The sequence below is a fragment of the Mesoplodon densirostris genome, chromosome 10 (genome assembly GCF_025265405.1).
Source record: "Mesoplodon densirostris isolate mMesDen1 chromosome 10, mMesDen1 primary haplotype, whole genome shotgun sequence".
NCBI lineage: Eukaryota > Metazoa > Chordata > Mammalia > Artiodactyla > Ziphiidae > Mesoplodon > Mesoplodon densirostris.
The window spans coordinates 38,285,659-38,303,902 of record NC_082670.1 but is presented as its reverse complement, the minus strand read 5'-3'; the positions used below and the strand labels follow the sequence as shown (position 1 = coordinate 38,303,902).

The following is an 18,244-nucleotide window of genomic DNA, read 5'->3' as shown; positions in this document are numbered from 1 at the left end:
TATCCTCAGTGAAGTAGCCAGCCTCCAAATTGTCCCTTAAGAATCCCCACTTTCTGGTCACATAGACCAGCCCTAGCAAAATGTAGGAGGGGTGTGAATATGGCAGAAGGGATGGTTATCACTTCTCACAGTGTTATAAAAAGACTATGGCTTCCATTGGGGGTTCACACTCTCTATCTCTTATTCTCTCTCACTCCCTTGCACATCTCACTCTAGGAAAAGCAAGCTGTCATCTTGTGAGCAGCCCAGTGGAGAGGACCATGTGGTGAGGCACTGAAGCTTTCTATCAATAGCCAGCTAAGAACTGATGCCTACCAGCAACCATGAGAGTGTGTTTGGAAGTGGATTGTTCCACCCCAATGACCCTTGAGATGATTGCAACCCTAGCTATCAGCTTGACTACAATCTAATGAGAGACCCCGAGCCTGGAACTAATCCATTTCTGGGCTCCTAATGCTTGGAAACTGTCTAAGATCATAAACGTTTGTTATTTAAAGGAACTGAATTTTGAGGTAATTTGTGACACGGCAATAGATAACTAATACACTCAGTGTGGCTGCCTGTTTCCCCTGATGGGTGCAAGATGGCTGCTGTAGCTCCATCCTCCATGTTCTCACAGGATAGCATCTCAGGCAGGAAGAAAGGGGGATGGGGTGAAAGGGGCTCTCCTTATGTACCTTTCTCCTTTTATCAAGGAGGAAAACCTTTGTTGGGAGCCACCCAGCAGATTCACCCTTACTCCTCATTGGCCAAAACTGGGTCTTATGATGGACTCTAGCTGCAAGGGAGACTTGGAAATCAAGTATCTAAACTTTCAGCTGCTCTGTAGGGAAGTGGGCAAGGAACAGTGGGCCAGGAATGGCTGCTGTGTAGTAACAAATTATCTACCAGCCCTTCTCCCAGTTTCACTTTGTCTTTGTTTCCATTTCTTTTTTTTTTTTGGCCACATGGCACAGCGTGCAGGATCCTGGTTCCCTGACCAGGGATCGAACCTGCACCCCCTGCTTTGGGAGTGCAGTCTTAACCACTGGACCGCCAGGAAAGTCCTGTCTTTGTTTTCACCTGGCATCATTTAACTTGTTCCTTCATACTCTGTATTCACGGTAACCGGAAGTTAGGCCTCCCTTAGATTCAGGTTAAACACTATTGGCAAGATTACTCATGGGCGATGCTGTGACCTTCATACTCTCTCACATCCAGAAACAACCACGTTCTTCACTCAATAAACATTTTACAAGATTTAAGTTAGGGGGGGTGCACCATCAATGAAAGCTAACCCAGAATCTCAATGCTGTCTTTTTCCCTGAGAGATGTGTCCCGGGTGGTCTCACATATTTTATATTTAGGGAAACTCTAGGTTCTTCTATAAGTTCCTTTTGGGTTGTCTTGTTGGAATTGAGTGTGATAAGCAGTCTCAGTTTCTTGCATGTGATTTCCTCAGAGGCTGATGAGTTATATGAGCAGCATTAACTTAGTGTAATCCTGAGAGGATTATGAGCCGACTTAAAAATCAAATGCAGGGCTTCCCTGGTGGCGCAGTGGTTGAGAGTCCATCTGCCGAGGCAGGGGACACGGGTTCGTGCCCCGGTCCGGGAGGATCCCACATGCCGTGGAACGGCTGGGCCTGTGAGCCATGGCCGCTGAGCCTGCACGTCCGGAGCCTGTGCTCCGCCACGGGAGAGGCCACAGCAGTGAGAGGCCTGCGTACCGCAAAAAAAAAAAAATCAAATGCAGAAATGTCAGAATGTGATCTTTTCTTGAAGGCATCCACTTGGAGTTCTTAGGGCTTTGAGCATAATGTCAGGAACAATAGGAAATGAGACGAAACTTCTCAATCACTTAACACCAAGGAACTGAATGGGCGAGTCCTGCGGCCCACCCCCAGCCCTCGTCAGAGTTGTAGAATACTCCACCAGGGTCAGCGCGTGGGAACATGTTAACAGTTCCAATGGGGCCTTCCTAAGTGCAATCGTGAATTTCTAGTTTGCTTGTGGCCTAATCCAACAGCCAGGCCTGAAGAGCAAGGTGCCAGGGACTGAGTCAGGACACAGTGCTGTCTTTGAAAGGGTGGTGGTCCCCCAGCCTTCTCGAGGCCCTGCAGTCCATGTAGAACAAGTGGCCTTGCCTCCTATTTCACTGGGAATAGCAAGATGACCGGGAAGGAGCATACCTGTCCAAGGTTGTCTTCCTTCAACATGACCCTGTGCCCACCTCCAACTGCTCACCCTTCTCTGCTACTCAATGGCAGGGGTCTCTGTCCCTGTCTCTGGAGCCTTCCCTGCCTCTCCTCCAAAGCTCCAGTGTCCTGCTGTCATCTCAGACATGTCCTAAAGCAAACTCATACTCTATCCAGTTTCCCCAGCTCTGTCCCAGTTTTCCCAAGACTGCCAAAGGCAGCCCCACCCCTCCCAGCACCCAGGCTAAAAATGAGGCATCAGCCATGACTCATCCTGCCCATCCAACCAGTCCCCAGGTCTTGAGAGTCTCTGAGGCAATGGCTTCATTAACTTAGCTTTTGTCAGCCTCCACCCCGGCTTGGCCATCAACATCCATAGGAGGATAGAGCACTATCCTCCTTCCTCATCCCCCAGACTGTCTCTCCTGCCTGAGAACTCTCCTATCTCCTCCTGCATGTTGCAAATGCAAATGCATCTGCTGACCCCATCTTTCTACTCCACCTTTTCTCCCAGGTCCATCTGTTCCAGAAGCCTTGGCCCTTTCCGACCTTTGATAATGAGACACACCACGTGCCAGGCATTTTACAGCTATATTTTAAATTTTACAGTTCCTGTACAGCATAGGCATTATTGTCCCTTTTACAGATGAGGAAAACTGAGGCCTGGAGCGGTTACCACACGTCACACTGCCTATAAATAGCAGAGATGGGCTTCAACCCACGTCTATCTGTTCCAAGGCCCTTCATCCTGTGTAACTGCCTGCCATCACACCCCTTCCTTCTCTGTAAGGACCTCATGCTGCTCTTGCCACAATACCCTCACTCCTCCTTCCAGCTTCTTCAAACACCCCAACCCAGAGCTCTACCACATAGCTTCTCTGATGTTTCCAGCCCATGCCACTCACCCTCATCTCTTAACTTTTCTGGCAGGAATCTCAGCCCTGCACAATTTGGTACTTAATTATAGACTGCCTTGTATGGGTCTCTGGCTATTTCTCATTTCTCTATCTTGTTCCCAAGAAGTGTAGGCGTCTGAGTTCGGGGACAGGGCTTCCACTCCCTCCCATCTCCCAGGACCCCCAGTGCAGAGCTGGACAGGCCAACCGGATTTCCCAGGAAGGAGGCAGGGTCTCCATGTTGCAAAAGCTGATTGGACTCCACCAAGCCCCACCCCACCCTTCACCCCAGCCAGTCGGTTGCCTCAGATCTTTGTGAACATACGTGAGCCTGCCCCGTATGTGCATGCGCACACGTACACGCAAGCGCAGAGACACAGGCGAGCGCGCGTTTTCTCTGTTGCAGACACATTTAGTTAGGAGTTCCCTTCTCAAACAGAGGCAATATACTTGGAGCTACCTACCTGAGATAGAAAACCCCCTCCTGACCGATCACTGGGCGCTGCCCCCAATGTGAAATTCCAATACGGATCAGTAAGGCGGACAGAGTTGGTGGGAGCTCCCCAGGGCGGGTTCCGCATGGCTATCACATCCTAACAGAGTATGGAGCTGGACTGGGGATTGGGCAGGGGACTTTGTCGATTCCAATTCTGATCCTGCCTCTAGGTGGCCTGGGGGGATGTTGAAGGGAGAGACGTGATCTTGCCACTTCGCTGCTTTGTGACCTCCTCAGGCAGTGAAATCTGCCGGTTGTAAGGAAGGCCCTCCTTGCCAGGGCCACGTTGCACAGCTCTAGAGGGGCATGACCAGTGCTCCCTGGAGCTAACCCTGGTCCCCCCACCACCTCCCTTTGGGCTCCAAATCATCTCTCTGCCCTGACCCAGATGCCCCCATACCTGGCGTCCCAAGCTGTTCATCCTTGGGGTTAAATACTGGCATCTCAGACTTCTCATTTCAAAGTGAGAACAGTGCACAGTATGAAGCCCAAACAAATGATCGAGATTCCAGATTGATTTCTTCTGGGACATTTAGGATACAGCATAAAGATTCAGGGCTTGGAGAGAGGGCACTGACTAAGAGTTAGTGTGTCAGTAAAGGGCCAAGGAGAAAAGAAGGTGGGAGATGGAGAGGCGGTGGTGGGTGGTGTCCCTGAAACCAAAACCCTTTTCCTTTACAACTTTGCTGGTGGCCAGTCCTAACATGTGAATAAAAAAGTGAATAAGCAAAGGGGCACTTATGTAAGAAGAACAAATAAAAATAATTGTGTAACACATCACACAAAGCCTGGAGAAGGATCCCAGGGAAGGGCATCGCTGTGGAGGCATGGGTGCTGTGAGCCGTGTTTCCCTCTAAAACCAGAGCCAACTTGGCATCCCTGCCGCTGCGGGAAGGGGATACCGTCCTCCTGGCGGGAGGTCAGTTCCTTTACTGCAGTGTGTTGGGGCGGGAGGTGCCATCCCATAACCATCGTTGGAGGTTTTGCAACCAGATGAGTGAACCCTTCAGGGCTGAAGGCTGAGCAGCACGCATGCAGGGCCAGGGCGTTGCTCACGCATCAGCGCTTCCTGCACCTCGTCCTGGGCCTGGGCCCTTTACCAGGCTTTGGGGCTGCCTACTGACGGAGCTCAACAGGCCCAGGCAGCTGCTGCCTGAGCCACCCATGGGTGTCCCAGCCGCCTGGGGAGAGACGGCCACATTCCAGACTCCGGGCTGGCAGGGAGGCTTGGCAGCGAGTTCCAACAGGAGGGCGGCCTGAGCTTGGGCAGGCCAGCACTGAGGGGTTCCTCCCCACCCCGGGAGGCCCCAGGCTGGGGAGATGGAAGAACAGGTGTTCAAGGGGGACCCAGATACCCCTCATTCCATCTCCTTCTCGGGCAGTGGATTCCTCTCCTTCTACCAGGCCGGGGTGGTGGATGCCTTTCGGGACCTGGCTCCCCGGATGCTGGAAACGGCCCATCGCTTTGCTGGGACGTCGGCAGGTGCCGTGATTGCAGCCTTGGTCATCTGTGAGATTGAAATGGGTAAGGCCTTTGTTCTAGGTTCCCTGGGGAGCCTCTGGAGGGATTCCACAAAGCAGAGCCTGAGGATGGCTTGGGGGTGCTTTGGGGAACAAAGCCAGGCCTTCTGGGTGGCAGGAAAGGTGGCTCGAGTGGGACAGCATTTGAGGTTGGGGTCTGCTGGGTCCCAGTCTCTGACCCACTGGGTGAGCTTGGAACCCTTTCTCCCTCTCCCTCAACACCCTTACCTTCCATGCCCTTTCCCCCAAGGTCTGGGAGAGGGAAAAGCAGTATCTCTCTCAAATGTCCTGGGCTTGGAAGTTACACCGTGACACAGTCATACATTGGGGTGAAGAGCTGCTCCTGCATGGCCTCGTTTAAAATGCAAATATCCTTGCAAAGGACAAACTGGCATGTTCATCATCTTGGTGGGGATGGATTCATTAGACCAGCTTCCAGGTGGCTGGAGGTGCAAGCCCTGGGGCTGGAGGGATGGCCAGAGGGGCCAGCGGAGGAAGGAAACTGGGAAGGAATATGGGAGATCTCACTTTGCCTCCTGCCCCACTAGTCCAGGGGGCCCAGAGGGAAGAATGGGACCACACATCCAGAGGCAGAAGCACCCTCCTGTGTAAGGGGAGTGGGCACATTCCGAGCAGCTCCACACAGCAGGCCCAGACCTGGTCCCAGAGCAGCCCTGGGCTGCCTTGGCTTCGGGAGGGGGTGAGCATTTATTCATTGGCTGCACTACCATTCTGTGCCAGCCTCTGTTCCAGGCACTGGGGACAAAGTCCCTGCCCTCATGGAACAGAAATTCTAGAGAGAGGAGACACATAATAACCATCCAAAAAGTAGTCTCATAACGTCATATCAGGAAGTGATAAGATCTATGAATAAAATTACAGCAGAAAAGGGTCAGAGAATAAAGTGAGGACTATTTTAGAAAGGGTGTCAGGGAGGCCATTTGGGAGGAGGTGACATTCAAGCAGAGACCTGAGTGAAACGAGAGAACAAGCCATTAGAAGATCAGTAAGGAAAGACTGTTCTAGGTGGAGGACCAGCTGGAGAGCCTGTTTGGGGAGCGGTGGTTGACGAGGAGGGAGGTGGTGGATAAGGCTGGAAGGGCAGGCAGGGGCTAGGTCACGTGGGGTCTCGTAGCCGGAGTATGAGCTCTGATTTCACTCTGGAGAAGTGGGGAGCACAGGCTGCTGGGAGGGAGGCAAAGTGGGGAGGCAGCTAAGAGCACGCGATCCACAGGGATTGGATCCCAGTGCTGGCACTTTATGATGTGGACCTGGCGCAAATTACTGGATGCTCCGTGCCTCAGCTTCTGCACCTCTCCAGCTGAGATTCTACTAGTATCTCATTCCCGGGGTTGTTAAAGGGTTAATGGAGCAAGTGAGTGAACTGCTTATCACAGTGCCTGGCACATGGCAAGCACTTGGAACATGTCAGCTGCCTGGTTTGGGTTTTTAAGGAACCCTGGCCCACTGGGGGGAGTGAGATGGAGGGGACAAGGGAGAAACAAGGAGAGCAGTAGGGGAAGGTTGTACGTTGAGACGAGGGATGGGCAGGGCAGGTGCCTGGGCAGTGAGGGTGGTGAGAAGCGGTTGGATTTAGGATACACTTTGAAGGTAGAGCCAATGAGACTTGCTGAAGGGCCAGCTGCAGTGTGTGAGGAAGGGTGCGAGCAGGGCCCCTTCCTGCCTGGGGGTCTGAGCTGGGTGGGAAGTCTTTGTCTCTGTTTTTTTTTATTTGTTTGTTTGTTTTGCGGTACGCGGGCCTCTCACTGTTGGGGCCTCTCCCGTTGCGGAGTACAGGCTCCGGACGCGCAGGCTCAGCGGCCATGGCTCACGGGCCCAGCCACTCCACGGCATGTGGGATCTTCCCGGACCGGGGCACAAACCCGTGTCCCCTGCATCGGCAGGCAGACTCTCAACCACTGCGCCACCAGGGAAGCCCTTTGTCTCTGTTTTAAAGAATAATTGTAACGCCCATTCCCTGAGTACCTCTTTTGTGCAAGGTATTTTTTTTTCTAATAATTTACAAGTAACAAATTCTTTCTTACTCTACAGAATTCTCAACCAATGCAAAAGTATCTAGAGTATTTTTTAAAAAGCCTCTACTCACCTCCCCCTTGTCCCCAATCCCACTTTCCCTCTTGTAGCCAGTGGAAGGGCTCTGCTTGGATCCTTCTAGATCTTTTTTTTTTTTTTTTTTTGCCAAGGCATCTGTGAATGTAGCAGTTAATGTTTCAGTCACACCATGGACCCCACTCCCTCGTCCTGGAGTCACAGAATCCTACCCTTGGAGACACCCGGCCTCTGGGAGTCTCTCTCTTTCCGGGCACCTGTGTTGCTTACCTGCTCCATTGCTGCCACCCTCCTCCATCGCTGCCACCCTCCTCATGTCTTTAGTTCAGCTTCTTAAAACACACCATCGTCTTAATCCTCAGGCATCCGAGGACTTTCAGAATTAATTCAAGTCAATCGATTCAATAAATACTGCTCAAAACTGACTTGGCCAGTCTGTGACCAATGTGGACAGCAGGGGAGAGGAACTCAGACCCATGAGAAGGACACCTGATGGCCGTGTAAACAAGGGCTGGTCCGTGTGCTGGGCCGCATGCATGCAATTGGGAGGGAAGGGTGACATGTGTGTGGGACTTGCTCTTTTCACTCAGCAGCATGTTTATGAGATTGATCCACGGCACTCCAGTGTACTTCATTCCTTTTAACTGCCATGCAATTTACTACTAACCAGCACTTTCTCTGTATCAGGCACTGTTCTAACTCTTTGGTGTATTAATTCATTCAGTCCTCATAACAATCCTCTGAGGTGAAAACTATTATTATCTCCATTTACAGAGGAGGAAACTGAGTCACAGAAAGCTTAAATAACTTGCCTAAGGTGATACAAACAGTACTTGGTAAAGCTGGTGTTTGAACCTAGCCCGGCCTTTAAGCCACTCTGCTTCTTGACCAAGCAGTGTCAGGGGGCGTGAATGCTAGTTGTATGGATACCAGGGTCAGGGAAGCTTCTCTGAGCAGAAGGAATTTGCACACAGACCTGAAGGAGCGGAGGGAGTGAGCCACAAGAATATCTGGGGAGAGCATTCAATGAAGAGGGACACGTGACTTGTATAACATCTTGTCATCAGTTAGAAGCAGAACAAGAACCAGGACTCGGTCTCCTGACTTTCTTCAATCCTCTTTACCTCTTTTACCTCTTTCAGTGTTTATTCCATTAAGACTGTATCACGGTTCATTTAGTCATTCTGTTGATGGACATGGCCAAGTTTTTGTTGTTATAAACAACACTGCAATGAGCATCCCTGTCTGTGTCTCCCAGGCCCACATGGAATGTTTCCCTAGGGTACATGTCACATGAAATTAACCAGACTTGGCTAAATTACTCTCCAAAGTGGTTGTACCAATTTAACCACTAGCAGCATATATGAGTTCTAACTTCCCCACAATGTCATCAACCCTTGGTACTATCAGACTGCAGAGTTTTTTTGTTTTTGTTTTCTTGGCCGTGCTGCGCAGCTTACGGGATCTCAGTACCCCAACAAGGGATTGAGCCCAGGCCATGGCAGTGAAAGCCCAGAATCCTAACCACTAGGCCACTGAGGAACTCCCAAGACCACAGAGTTTTAAGTCAATCTGATCAATGTGAAATTATATCTCATTTTATTTTGTTATTTAATCTGTACCTCCTGATAACTAGGGATGTTAAGCATCTCTATATATTTACCGACCACTTGTGTTTCCTCTTCTGTAACTTACCTGCTCATGACCTTTTCCTGTTTTTTTTACCATTATCCTTTTCTCTTCAACTTGTAGATGTTCTTTATATAGTCTGTACATGAGTCATTTGTCAGTTATGGACATTGCAGCTATCTTATCCCATTCCATGACTTGCCTTTTTATTTGACCATGTCTGTTGTTATTCAGAAAATTTCAATTTTGATGCAGTCAGATGTATCAATAAATCTTTTCCACTTACAATTTTTGTTTTTTAAAATTTTTCTTTGTTACAATGACTTCTTCTATATTTTCTTTCAAAAGTTTTAAAGTTTTGCTCTTTCATATTTAAGTTCACCCATCTGAAATTTATTTTGTGGCTAGTTTGAGGTAGAAATAGAAGTTTTTAATTGTGATAACGAATTACCCCACACTATTTATAGGCAGCCCTTTCCACACTTGTTTGAAATGTTGCCTCTGGCTTATTCAAGTTCCTAGAATCCCAAGAGTCTGTCTCTGGAGTCTCTCTTCTCTTCTTTTGGTGAATTTGTCCATTTCTGCACCAAATCACACTGTTTTGATCACTATAGGCTTATAATAAGGAGTACATCATATATGGCAGTCATCTCCTCCTTTTTCAGTTTCTTCTTCAAATATTGACTATTATTCTTAACCCTCTTTTTCCCCCATGTGAAAAGCTCTATTCGAATTTTGATTAAAATTATATCTTCCCATTTATAATATAGTCTATCTATCTCTCTATTTCTTCTGGCCTTTTTTTTTTCCTTTTTGCCCTTCAATAAAGATTTTGTGTGTCTTTTCTTAGATTTATTAGTTTTTGTTGCTATGGGGAATGGGATTTCTTTTTTTTTTTTTTTTTTTGGCTATGTTGGGTCTTCGTTGCTGCGTGTGCACTTTCTCTAGTAGCGGCAAGCGGGGGCTTCTCTTCATTGCGGTGGCTCCTCTTGTTGTGGAGCATGGGCTCTAGGCATGCAGGCTTCAGTAGTTGTGGCACGTGGGCTCAGTAGTTGTGGCGCACGGCCTTAGTTGCTCCACGGCATGTGGGATCTTCCCAGACCAGGGATCGAACCCTTGTCCCCTGCATTGGCAGGAGGTTTCTTAACCATTGCGCCACCAGGGATGTCCCGGGATCTTTTTTTCTATGGCATTTTCTAATCTAATTGACTATTGCTGATATAAAGGGATGTTGATGGTTTATGCTAAATGATACTGTTTTGAGCAACCTCATGAACATTCTTAATAGTTCTAAAAGTTTCTTGGTAGATTATCTCATACTTTATGTGTAAACAATCATACTATCTGCATATAGCTAGAGGTTTGTCTCTTTAAAAAAGAAACTCTTGGGCTTCCCTGGTGGTGCCATGGTTAAGAATCCACCTGCCAGTGCCAGGGATATGGGTTCGAGCCCTCGTCCGGGAAGATCCCACATGCTGCGGAGCAAATAAGCCTGTGCGCCACAACTACTGAGCCCTCGTGCCACAGCTACTGAAGCCTGCATGCCTAGAGCCCATGCTCCACAACAAGAGAAGCCACTGCAATGAGAAGCCTGCGCACCACAACGAAGAGTAGCCCCTGCTCGCCGCAGCTAGAGAAAGCCCGAGCACAGCAACGAAGACCCAACGCAGACAAAAATAAATAAATTAAATTAATAAATTAAAAAAAAATCTTCAACATGTGGCTCCCAGGCCTCCCTCCTCCAGGCCATGCCCCCTCCTTTTTTTTTTTTTTTTTTTTCCTTTTTTGCGGTACGCGGGCCTCTCACCGTTGTGGCCTCTCCCGCTGCGGAGCACAGGGTCCGGACGCGCAGGCTCAGCGGCCATGACTCACAGGCCCAGCCGCTCCGTGGCATGTAGGATCTTCCTGGACCGGGGCACGAACCCGCGTCCCCTGCATCGGCAGGAGGACTCTCAACCACTGCGCCACCAGGGAAGCCCCATGCCCCCTCCTTTTGTTCCCAGTCTGAGCTTTTCTGTCCTGAGATTGTGTTTTGTTCTGTGGAAGCTTAGGCAGCAGTGGGTCCATCTTCTGGCCATGTGTGCCTAGTTCTGTGATAGGGCCAATTTGGGGGCATGTGAAAATGTTTATAAAACACTTAACCCAGTGCCTGGTTTTCATTAAAGATGAATTAGAGAATGAATGTTTGTTCACTCATTTATTCAGCTGAGGAGAGATGGTCTCCCTGACAACCAGTGCGGAGATTCATGATTTCCAATTTGGGGCTAGGAACTTGCCTCAAAACTGCATTTGCATAACTTTGAAAGATAATTCTGTCTTACCAGAGAATGGGCATTCGGTGGACTTAAAACCCCATCCCCACTTAAGCTACTACTTGGCACCTTCCCCCCCTATAAAAACTGCACGGCAAGCCAATTATTCATTCATTCATTCATTCAACGAGTGTTTTCTGAGCATATACTGGGTCCTGCAGAGGATACAGAGATATAATACAAGATGAAACTCCACCCATGCCCCCAAGGAGCTTACAGTCTACTCAAACCCCAAGGTAGTAACCAAGTCGTTACAATACAAAGAGTTCCAACTGAATGTTAGAAAAGTAAAAGGCAGAGGAGTGCAGGCGAAGGGAGCAGACAGCTCCCATCGTGGAAGGCCTCATGGAAGTGACATTTGAGCTAGTGCTTGAAAGGTGGATAGCAATTTGACGGGTAGAGACAGTTTGGACAGGAGCCTCAGCTTCTAGCCAGGACGCTGCATAACGACAGGACAAAGTCACGTGGTGGAGAAATGTGATGCCTCTAGGGAGTGGTGAAGAGTGCAGGTCCCCTGGTGTCAGGGGTTGATGCGAAAGTTTCAGAAAGGCAGCTTTTGACTCGGCAAGGGTTGTCCAAGGTGGGAAAGGGCTATTTTGGAAGCAGGGGATCACCTGCCCTCTGAGAGGCCCACGGAGAGGCTGGGAAGCACCTGATTGCTACTGGTGAGTCCCCTTCATTTAGCTCGGTGACTGACAGGAGGTCTCCAGCCTCCCAGACTGGAACCTACAGTGAGAAGTATTTTTTGTATTGAGACCCAGGGTGAACATAAATCTAAAAGAGAAGTTTCATGATAGAAACTTTACCATACTCCATGCTACAATTTTGATATTTTCTTCTAGTCATTAAAGAATTCTTCACTTAGTCAATGGTTCTCAATCTTGCACGTTTGAATCACCTGGGAGCTTTTAAAACATCCACTGCCCAAGCTTCTCCCCCAAACTAATTAAATCAGGATCTCTGGGGATGGAACCCGGCACCAGTGTTTATTCAACTCCCAGGTGATCCTGGTGTGCAGCCACAGTTAAGCTCCAGTGCACTTTGCAAAACTAAGATGTACTACCTTCCTGAGACGCCAGGACTGTATGACCAGGCGGTGGAAACTGGTCAGGCATTGCTTATGGAAACCTGTAAAATGCCCACCATAGTCCTGGACTAATGAAAATTCCATATCTGATTATTAGTGGGATATGTATTTTTCCAGGATAGAGAGAAACAGTTTTCCTACAGTGGCTTTAGACTGGACTAGATTCTGTGAATTCCTCTGGCTGGGTCACAGATGAGGAAGATGGACCTTGGTTCAGGGGCTGGTCCATCCCTTGCCCTTAGCCCAAGCCCACATCCAAGTCTGCTTTTCTGAGAAGCCTGTGGAGACCCATGGCTCAGAGCTTCTACTGTCTGTTTTTCTTTTTCTATGGCTTTTAGTATATTCACAAAGTTGTGCATCCAACATCACAATCAGTTATACAACATTTTAATTATCCTCCCGAAGAAACCCCATACCCCTTAGCTGTTAACTTTCAATACCGCCATTCAAGTGCCTGAAAGCCATTAATCTACTTTCTGTCTCTATAGATTTGCCTATTCTGGACATTTAATATACATGGAATCATACAATATTTGTCCTTTTGTGTCTGGCTTCTTTCACCGAGCATAATATTTTCTAAACTCATCCGTTGTAGCATGGGTCAGTACTTCACTCCTTTTTTATTGTCAAATAATATTCCCTTGTGTGGATATAATACATTTTTAAAATCCATTCATCAGGGAATGTACATTTGGGTTGTTTTTACTTTGGGCTATTATAAATAATGTTATTATGAACATTCATGTACATTTTTAAAACTTTTAAATAACTTTTTTTTTTTTTTGGCCACACCACGCGGCCGGTGAGATATTAGTTCCCCAACCAGGGATTGAATCCACACCCCCTGCAGTGGAAGCGCAGAGTCCTAACTACTGGACCACCAGGGAAGTCCTTAAATAACTTTTGAAAATGGAAAAATTTCAAACATCTTGGAGAGAATAATAGAATGAATCCTCAAGATCCCATCATCTAACTTCAATTCTTACCAACACTTACCAACTGGGTTTCATCTGTATACTCCCAACCCTGCTTTGTTTTGTTTTTTTATATTATTTTGAAATAATTTTAAATCTGCATAGAAGTTGCATGTAACCTCTTTAGGCTTTGTTTTCTTGCGGGAACATTTCGCAACATGTATCTCTGCAGATAAGGACTGTGAGCCCGAGGAGAAGCCGAGTGGGGTGAGGCTGGTTGGTCTCACGGCACAGAATGGTGCTGGGAAGTACCAGCCTCAGTGGCTGTTCCCCTGCTGGGTGCGGGTAGGACAGGGGACTGAGCTGACTTTTAACTGTGCTCATCAGGTGACTTTGTTTTGGCCTCTAAAATTAATTGTTTTCCAATACCTCTTACACTGCCTGCTCAAAAAAGCCAACCCACCAAACACCCAAACTGCTAAATAAAGTATTAAAGGGGTGGGCCTGATGATGAGGGCTGGGATTGAGAGCTCTTCATGTCCAGGATAGTCTCAGGGTGTGTCATACCTCTGTGACTTTGCTCACGCTGTTCCCTCTCCCTGGGATGCCATCCCCTTTCTTCTCTCCCTGTGCTGCATCTCCCCATCCTCCAAGGCCCACCGCAGATGTCACCTCCTCTGAGAGTCTCTCGTCATTCCCGTCAGGCACTAAGTCCTTGGTGCTCCCACAGCTCGCTCTCGGAGGGCCCTTGACTCAGAGACCAGAATCCCCCTGGGAAAGAGCACTTGTCTAGGAAGCAGGCTCTCTGGATTCTGAGAGCAAAAGTGTCTACAGTCAGATTGTGAGCCTAGCATGCCACACACATTATTTTCACATGGTCTTTCAGAGTAGGGTTTAGTAAGCAGGGAGGTGGTCTTCAAACCAAAGTTGGTCTGACCCCAACGTCCAAACTCTGTCCACCTTCCCTTTCCTCTTGCCCCAGGAATCCATTCAGCAGTGAGTGGCCTTGGACAGGCCACCCTGAGCCTCAGCTCAGCTACTGAGCAGTGGGAGGGAATAATGCCTGCTGAGCCCTCCTGACTGCTGGCTCTGGGATCAGCAGTGGGGTCGGCAGTGGTCCCTGGGAACAAGTTCTGCAAACTCGGATTGATACTGCAGTTGCACTTGTTGGGATAGCAGTGACTCAACAAGACCCGAGAGTGTTGCTCGCTCATGTGGCCTTTGCACTGCAGCCCTCCAAGCCTGGTGTGGTGGGTCCACAGAATTAGGACCCAGGTTCCTTCCATCATGTGGCTCACAGCCCAAGAGCGCTCCCTACCATGGCTGCATTCCAGCCAGTTGGGGAAGGAAAAGGGGGGCACACTTCTTCCCTCTAAGGGCAGACCTTGAAGGTGACACACATCATGTCACCTCACATCCTATGGATCAGAACTTAGTTACATGAGCACACCTGACTGCAAGGGAGGCTGGGAAATGTAGACTTTATTGTGGGAGGCCATGTGTCCAGCTAAAAATCGGAGGTTCAACTGCTAAGGAAGAAGGGGAGAATAGATACTGGGGACAGTTAGCAGTCGTTGTCACAATAGCTGTAATTGGATATATGATGATGATGGAAAAACTCTGTCCCTGCCTGGGACCCAGACCTTGACTCCATAACCACCAGGTCAAGTCCAGTGTGTTGGCTGGGAAGGGGCTCAGCTCTGAACCATCAGCAGACTGCCTTCCTGGCGGCTGGCATGTGAGTGCTCCAGTCTTGCTAGGGGTCCTGGGCAGTGCCTCACGGCACCCGCTGTGTCCCCTACCTAGAATGACCTTCTGTTTTTCTCTCCAGAGATAACACCTCTTCCCAACATATCCTCCCATTTTACCCCACTGGATCTCTTTCCATGATCTCGAGTTTACCTACAGAATCTGTCCACCTACTTTAGCACTTGACAGTATCCTGTCTTAATTGTTTCAGACGCTGTGTCTCATCCCATCAACTAGATTGGTTGAGCAATCTGACATCTTACGGGTTCAGTGGCTCCCACAAACTGCTGATCCAACAAGAAATGCCTGATAGACTCCTGACAATTGCTGGCCATTGACAAGTGTGACACTGAATGTGTCTTTGCAGTTTTTACTTTGGGGTTTACCTCATATGACGTATAACACTAGAATGTCATAGAAGGAAGGTCAGCGAGCCCAACTCCTCCACTTTATGGATGACTGCATTTAGACTTTGGAAGAAGAAGTGACTGGTTGGAAGTGGACCTCACTTAGGCCAGTGGTTTCCAAACTGTGTTCTGAGGAAAACCAGGGTTCCATGGGGGCCAAGGTGGGGTTAGGAAGGCTGGAATAGGGGAGCAGGGAAAGGACACACATTGAAGCCCTGGGCCCTTACCCCAGCTGCAACAAGTACAACCCTGCTATTGTCCACTCTTTATAAAATTTCTCTTAAAGAAAGTGTTCCAATGATTTTTTTTTTCTGTGCCTCTCCTGATCTCCAGTGATTTTTTTTTTCAAGTTTGAAAGCCCTGTTTGAGTCTAATCTACTTAGTGTGAAGACAGAGAAGTTGAGGACCGGATTCTGGCTGAATTTACAATGATAAAATAGACCATTTGTCCAGTCACTCATTCTAGGTCCTAGGGATCTAGCAGTGAACAAAACAGTCTGCCCTCATGAAGCTGACACTCTCTTCGTGAAATCAAGCCATAAATAACTAAACATACAGAAAAATATCAGCATGCACGCTCAAAGAAGAAAATAAAGCAGGCGAAGGGGTGATGAATGATCAAAGGGTAAAGTTTCAGGTGGGCTGGGTGGCGAGGCCCACTCAGGCGGAAGGAAGGGTGGGAGAGCCGCGCACTCTGAGAGGAGAGTGTTCCAGGCTGTGACATAAGCAGGTGCAACAGCCCTGCACACAGATGTGCTTGCATTTTCAGAAGGAAGACAAGCTGTCTTTCCGGGCAGGAAGTGAGTTCCAAAAAGACCTTGCAAAGCACCTAAGCAGGCCAGACGACTAGTGGGGGTGCCCACCCCACAAATGTAGGCACAGCAGGACCCGGCACAACTCCTCCCGTGGAGGCAGGGGACACTACAGGTGTTTTGGTCTGCCGCCCGTGCCTGGTCCAGTGCTGCCTTGGGCAGCTCGTGCCACCCCTCCTGAGGCCCCAGAGCCAAGTGTGGCTGAAGTTATTGTCATTGGCAGGTGGCTCAGGTGTGTTCTGGGTAGTGGACCCACTGGGGCCTCAGGGGCGGATTCTGGGAGTACAACACTGCCTCTATGAGAACCTTGACTTTGGTGACTTCTTTCCTCAGTCACCCATGTGCCTGTCTTTGTCACTCAATTGAGGGACAAGACACCCCAGGGTTGATGGAGAACTCATATCCCAGGAACAAGGAGGACTGGGCTGGTGTTTCAGCTCTGCCACTAATCACTGTGGGTCCTCCGCCCACCGGTGACCTGCCTCCCCCTCAGTTTTCCCATCTGTAACTTGGGAGTGGGGACACATCCCTTGGACGTTACGGTGAGGGACAAAAGAAGTCATGGATGTGCCTGGCAAAGTGCCTAGCAAATATTCATCACAAAATACCTTTGATGAGTGAATGTTGAATAAATGGATCAACAAGTGAAAAGAAAATGATCTTGAAATAGAAAAGCATAGGTAATGCAGCAGATTTCAAACTTAACTGAAGAACATCCTAGAGAAGTCATCAAACTTATTAAAACAGATTACTGGACTCCAACCTGGTCTGGTTAATATTTTTTAATACTTTAATTGTGAGCTCATCTGCACAAGGACTTGGTTTTTCTATGGGAATTCTGTGTGGCTTGGGCGGTGGAAGGACCGTCTGAACTGGTTTGCTTTGGCCCTGGCCAGGTACCCAGGGTTATCAGCAACTCAGGACCAATTTTCATGGTAATCACCCTGTAGGTTGTGTCAGTTCAAGCTCTAAACCACAGGTGATACAGGCTTTTTATGGGAGACTTTGTGTAGTTTCACCCAGAGCCCTGCTCAGAGACTAGCCATTGGCACGTTTCATCGGCCCAGCAGCTGTTGGAGGGTCCCGGCTTTAAGCAGCATCTCAGTTCAACTGCCCCTCACACAGCCCAGAATGACAGGCCCTGTGGCTGACAGTTTCTGGTGTAATAATCACAGCATCAGCTTTCTCTCTCATGGCACTGGCTTTCAGTTCCTTCTTCATTTCTGCTCTTTCTTTCTTGTGAAGTCAACCATGTCTCATGATTTTATTTTATATCATGCTCTTTGTTCTGGTTGTTGTTGTTGATGATGATGATGATGATGATGATGATGATGATGTTCCTAAAGCTGGAGAGGTTCCTTTTGAGCTTAGCACTCTATTACTGGAGCTAGAAGTCTCTCCAAAGTTCTTTAAGACATGAGTAGAACCACCAGTTTTTCCTGTTGCAGGCGTGTGTGTGTGTGTGTGTGTGTGTGTGTGTGTATGTGTGTTGCCCAGACATAACCTGAAGTTCAGCCCAGGCTGCTAGGTGCTCTTTCAGAATCAAAATGTCCTCATCAAAAGTCATTCCCGGGCTTCCCTGGTGGTGCAGTGGTTGAGAGTCCGCCTGCCGATGCAGGGGACACGGGTTCGTGCCCCGGTCCGGGAGGATCCCACATGCCGTGGAGCGGCTGGGCCCGTGAGCCATAGCCGCTGAGCCTGCGCGTCCGGAGCCTGTGCTCCGCAGCGGGAGAGGCCACAGCAGTGAGAGGCCCGTGTACCACACACACACACACAAAAAAATCATTCCCAGAGTTCTTTTTCTGCCTGAGATGACAGCATTTTCTGTAGAATGAACTCTGCTCTGATTCACATCTTAGTGTCACACTAATAATACTATTTATCAGTCACTGGGAATGTGCCAGGTACTATGCCCAAATCTTTGCATAAACCATTTACTTTTATCTTCTCACAGTCCTATCAATTAGATACTATATTTATACCTGTTTTACAGAGTGGGAAACAGGCGTTCAGAGAGATTAGTTAACACAATGAGCCAAGACCTTTCTTAATTTCTACATTTCTATATCCTCTCTAATCATGAGTTCAGAATTGCTTTGCAAGCAACACCCCAGCTTTCCTACCAGACTCTGTGGGCCAAGCAATCATTTGCACATTGGTTAAGAAAGTGAGATC

General features: G+C 48.5%; 1 protein-coding gene across 1 annotated transcript in view; it reads left to right on the top strand.

Moving 5' to 3' along the window:
- The first annotated feature begins 4,732 nt into the window (after positions 1-4,732).
- PNPLA1 (patatin like phospholipase domain containing 1) overlaps positions 4,733-18,244 on the top strand; it is a 42,527-nt gene continuing 29,015 nt past the window's right edge. Inside the window, exon 1 of the mRNA XM_060110794.1 lies at positions 4,733-5,093. Coding sequence (XP_059966777.1) covers positions 4,889-5,093 — 205 coding nt within the window. The 5' untranslated portion in view covers positions 4,733-4,888. The remainder of the gene's footprint in view (positions 5,094-18,244) is intronic.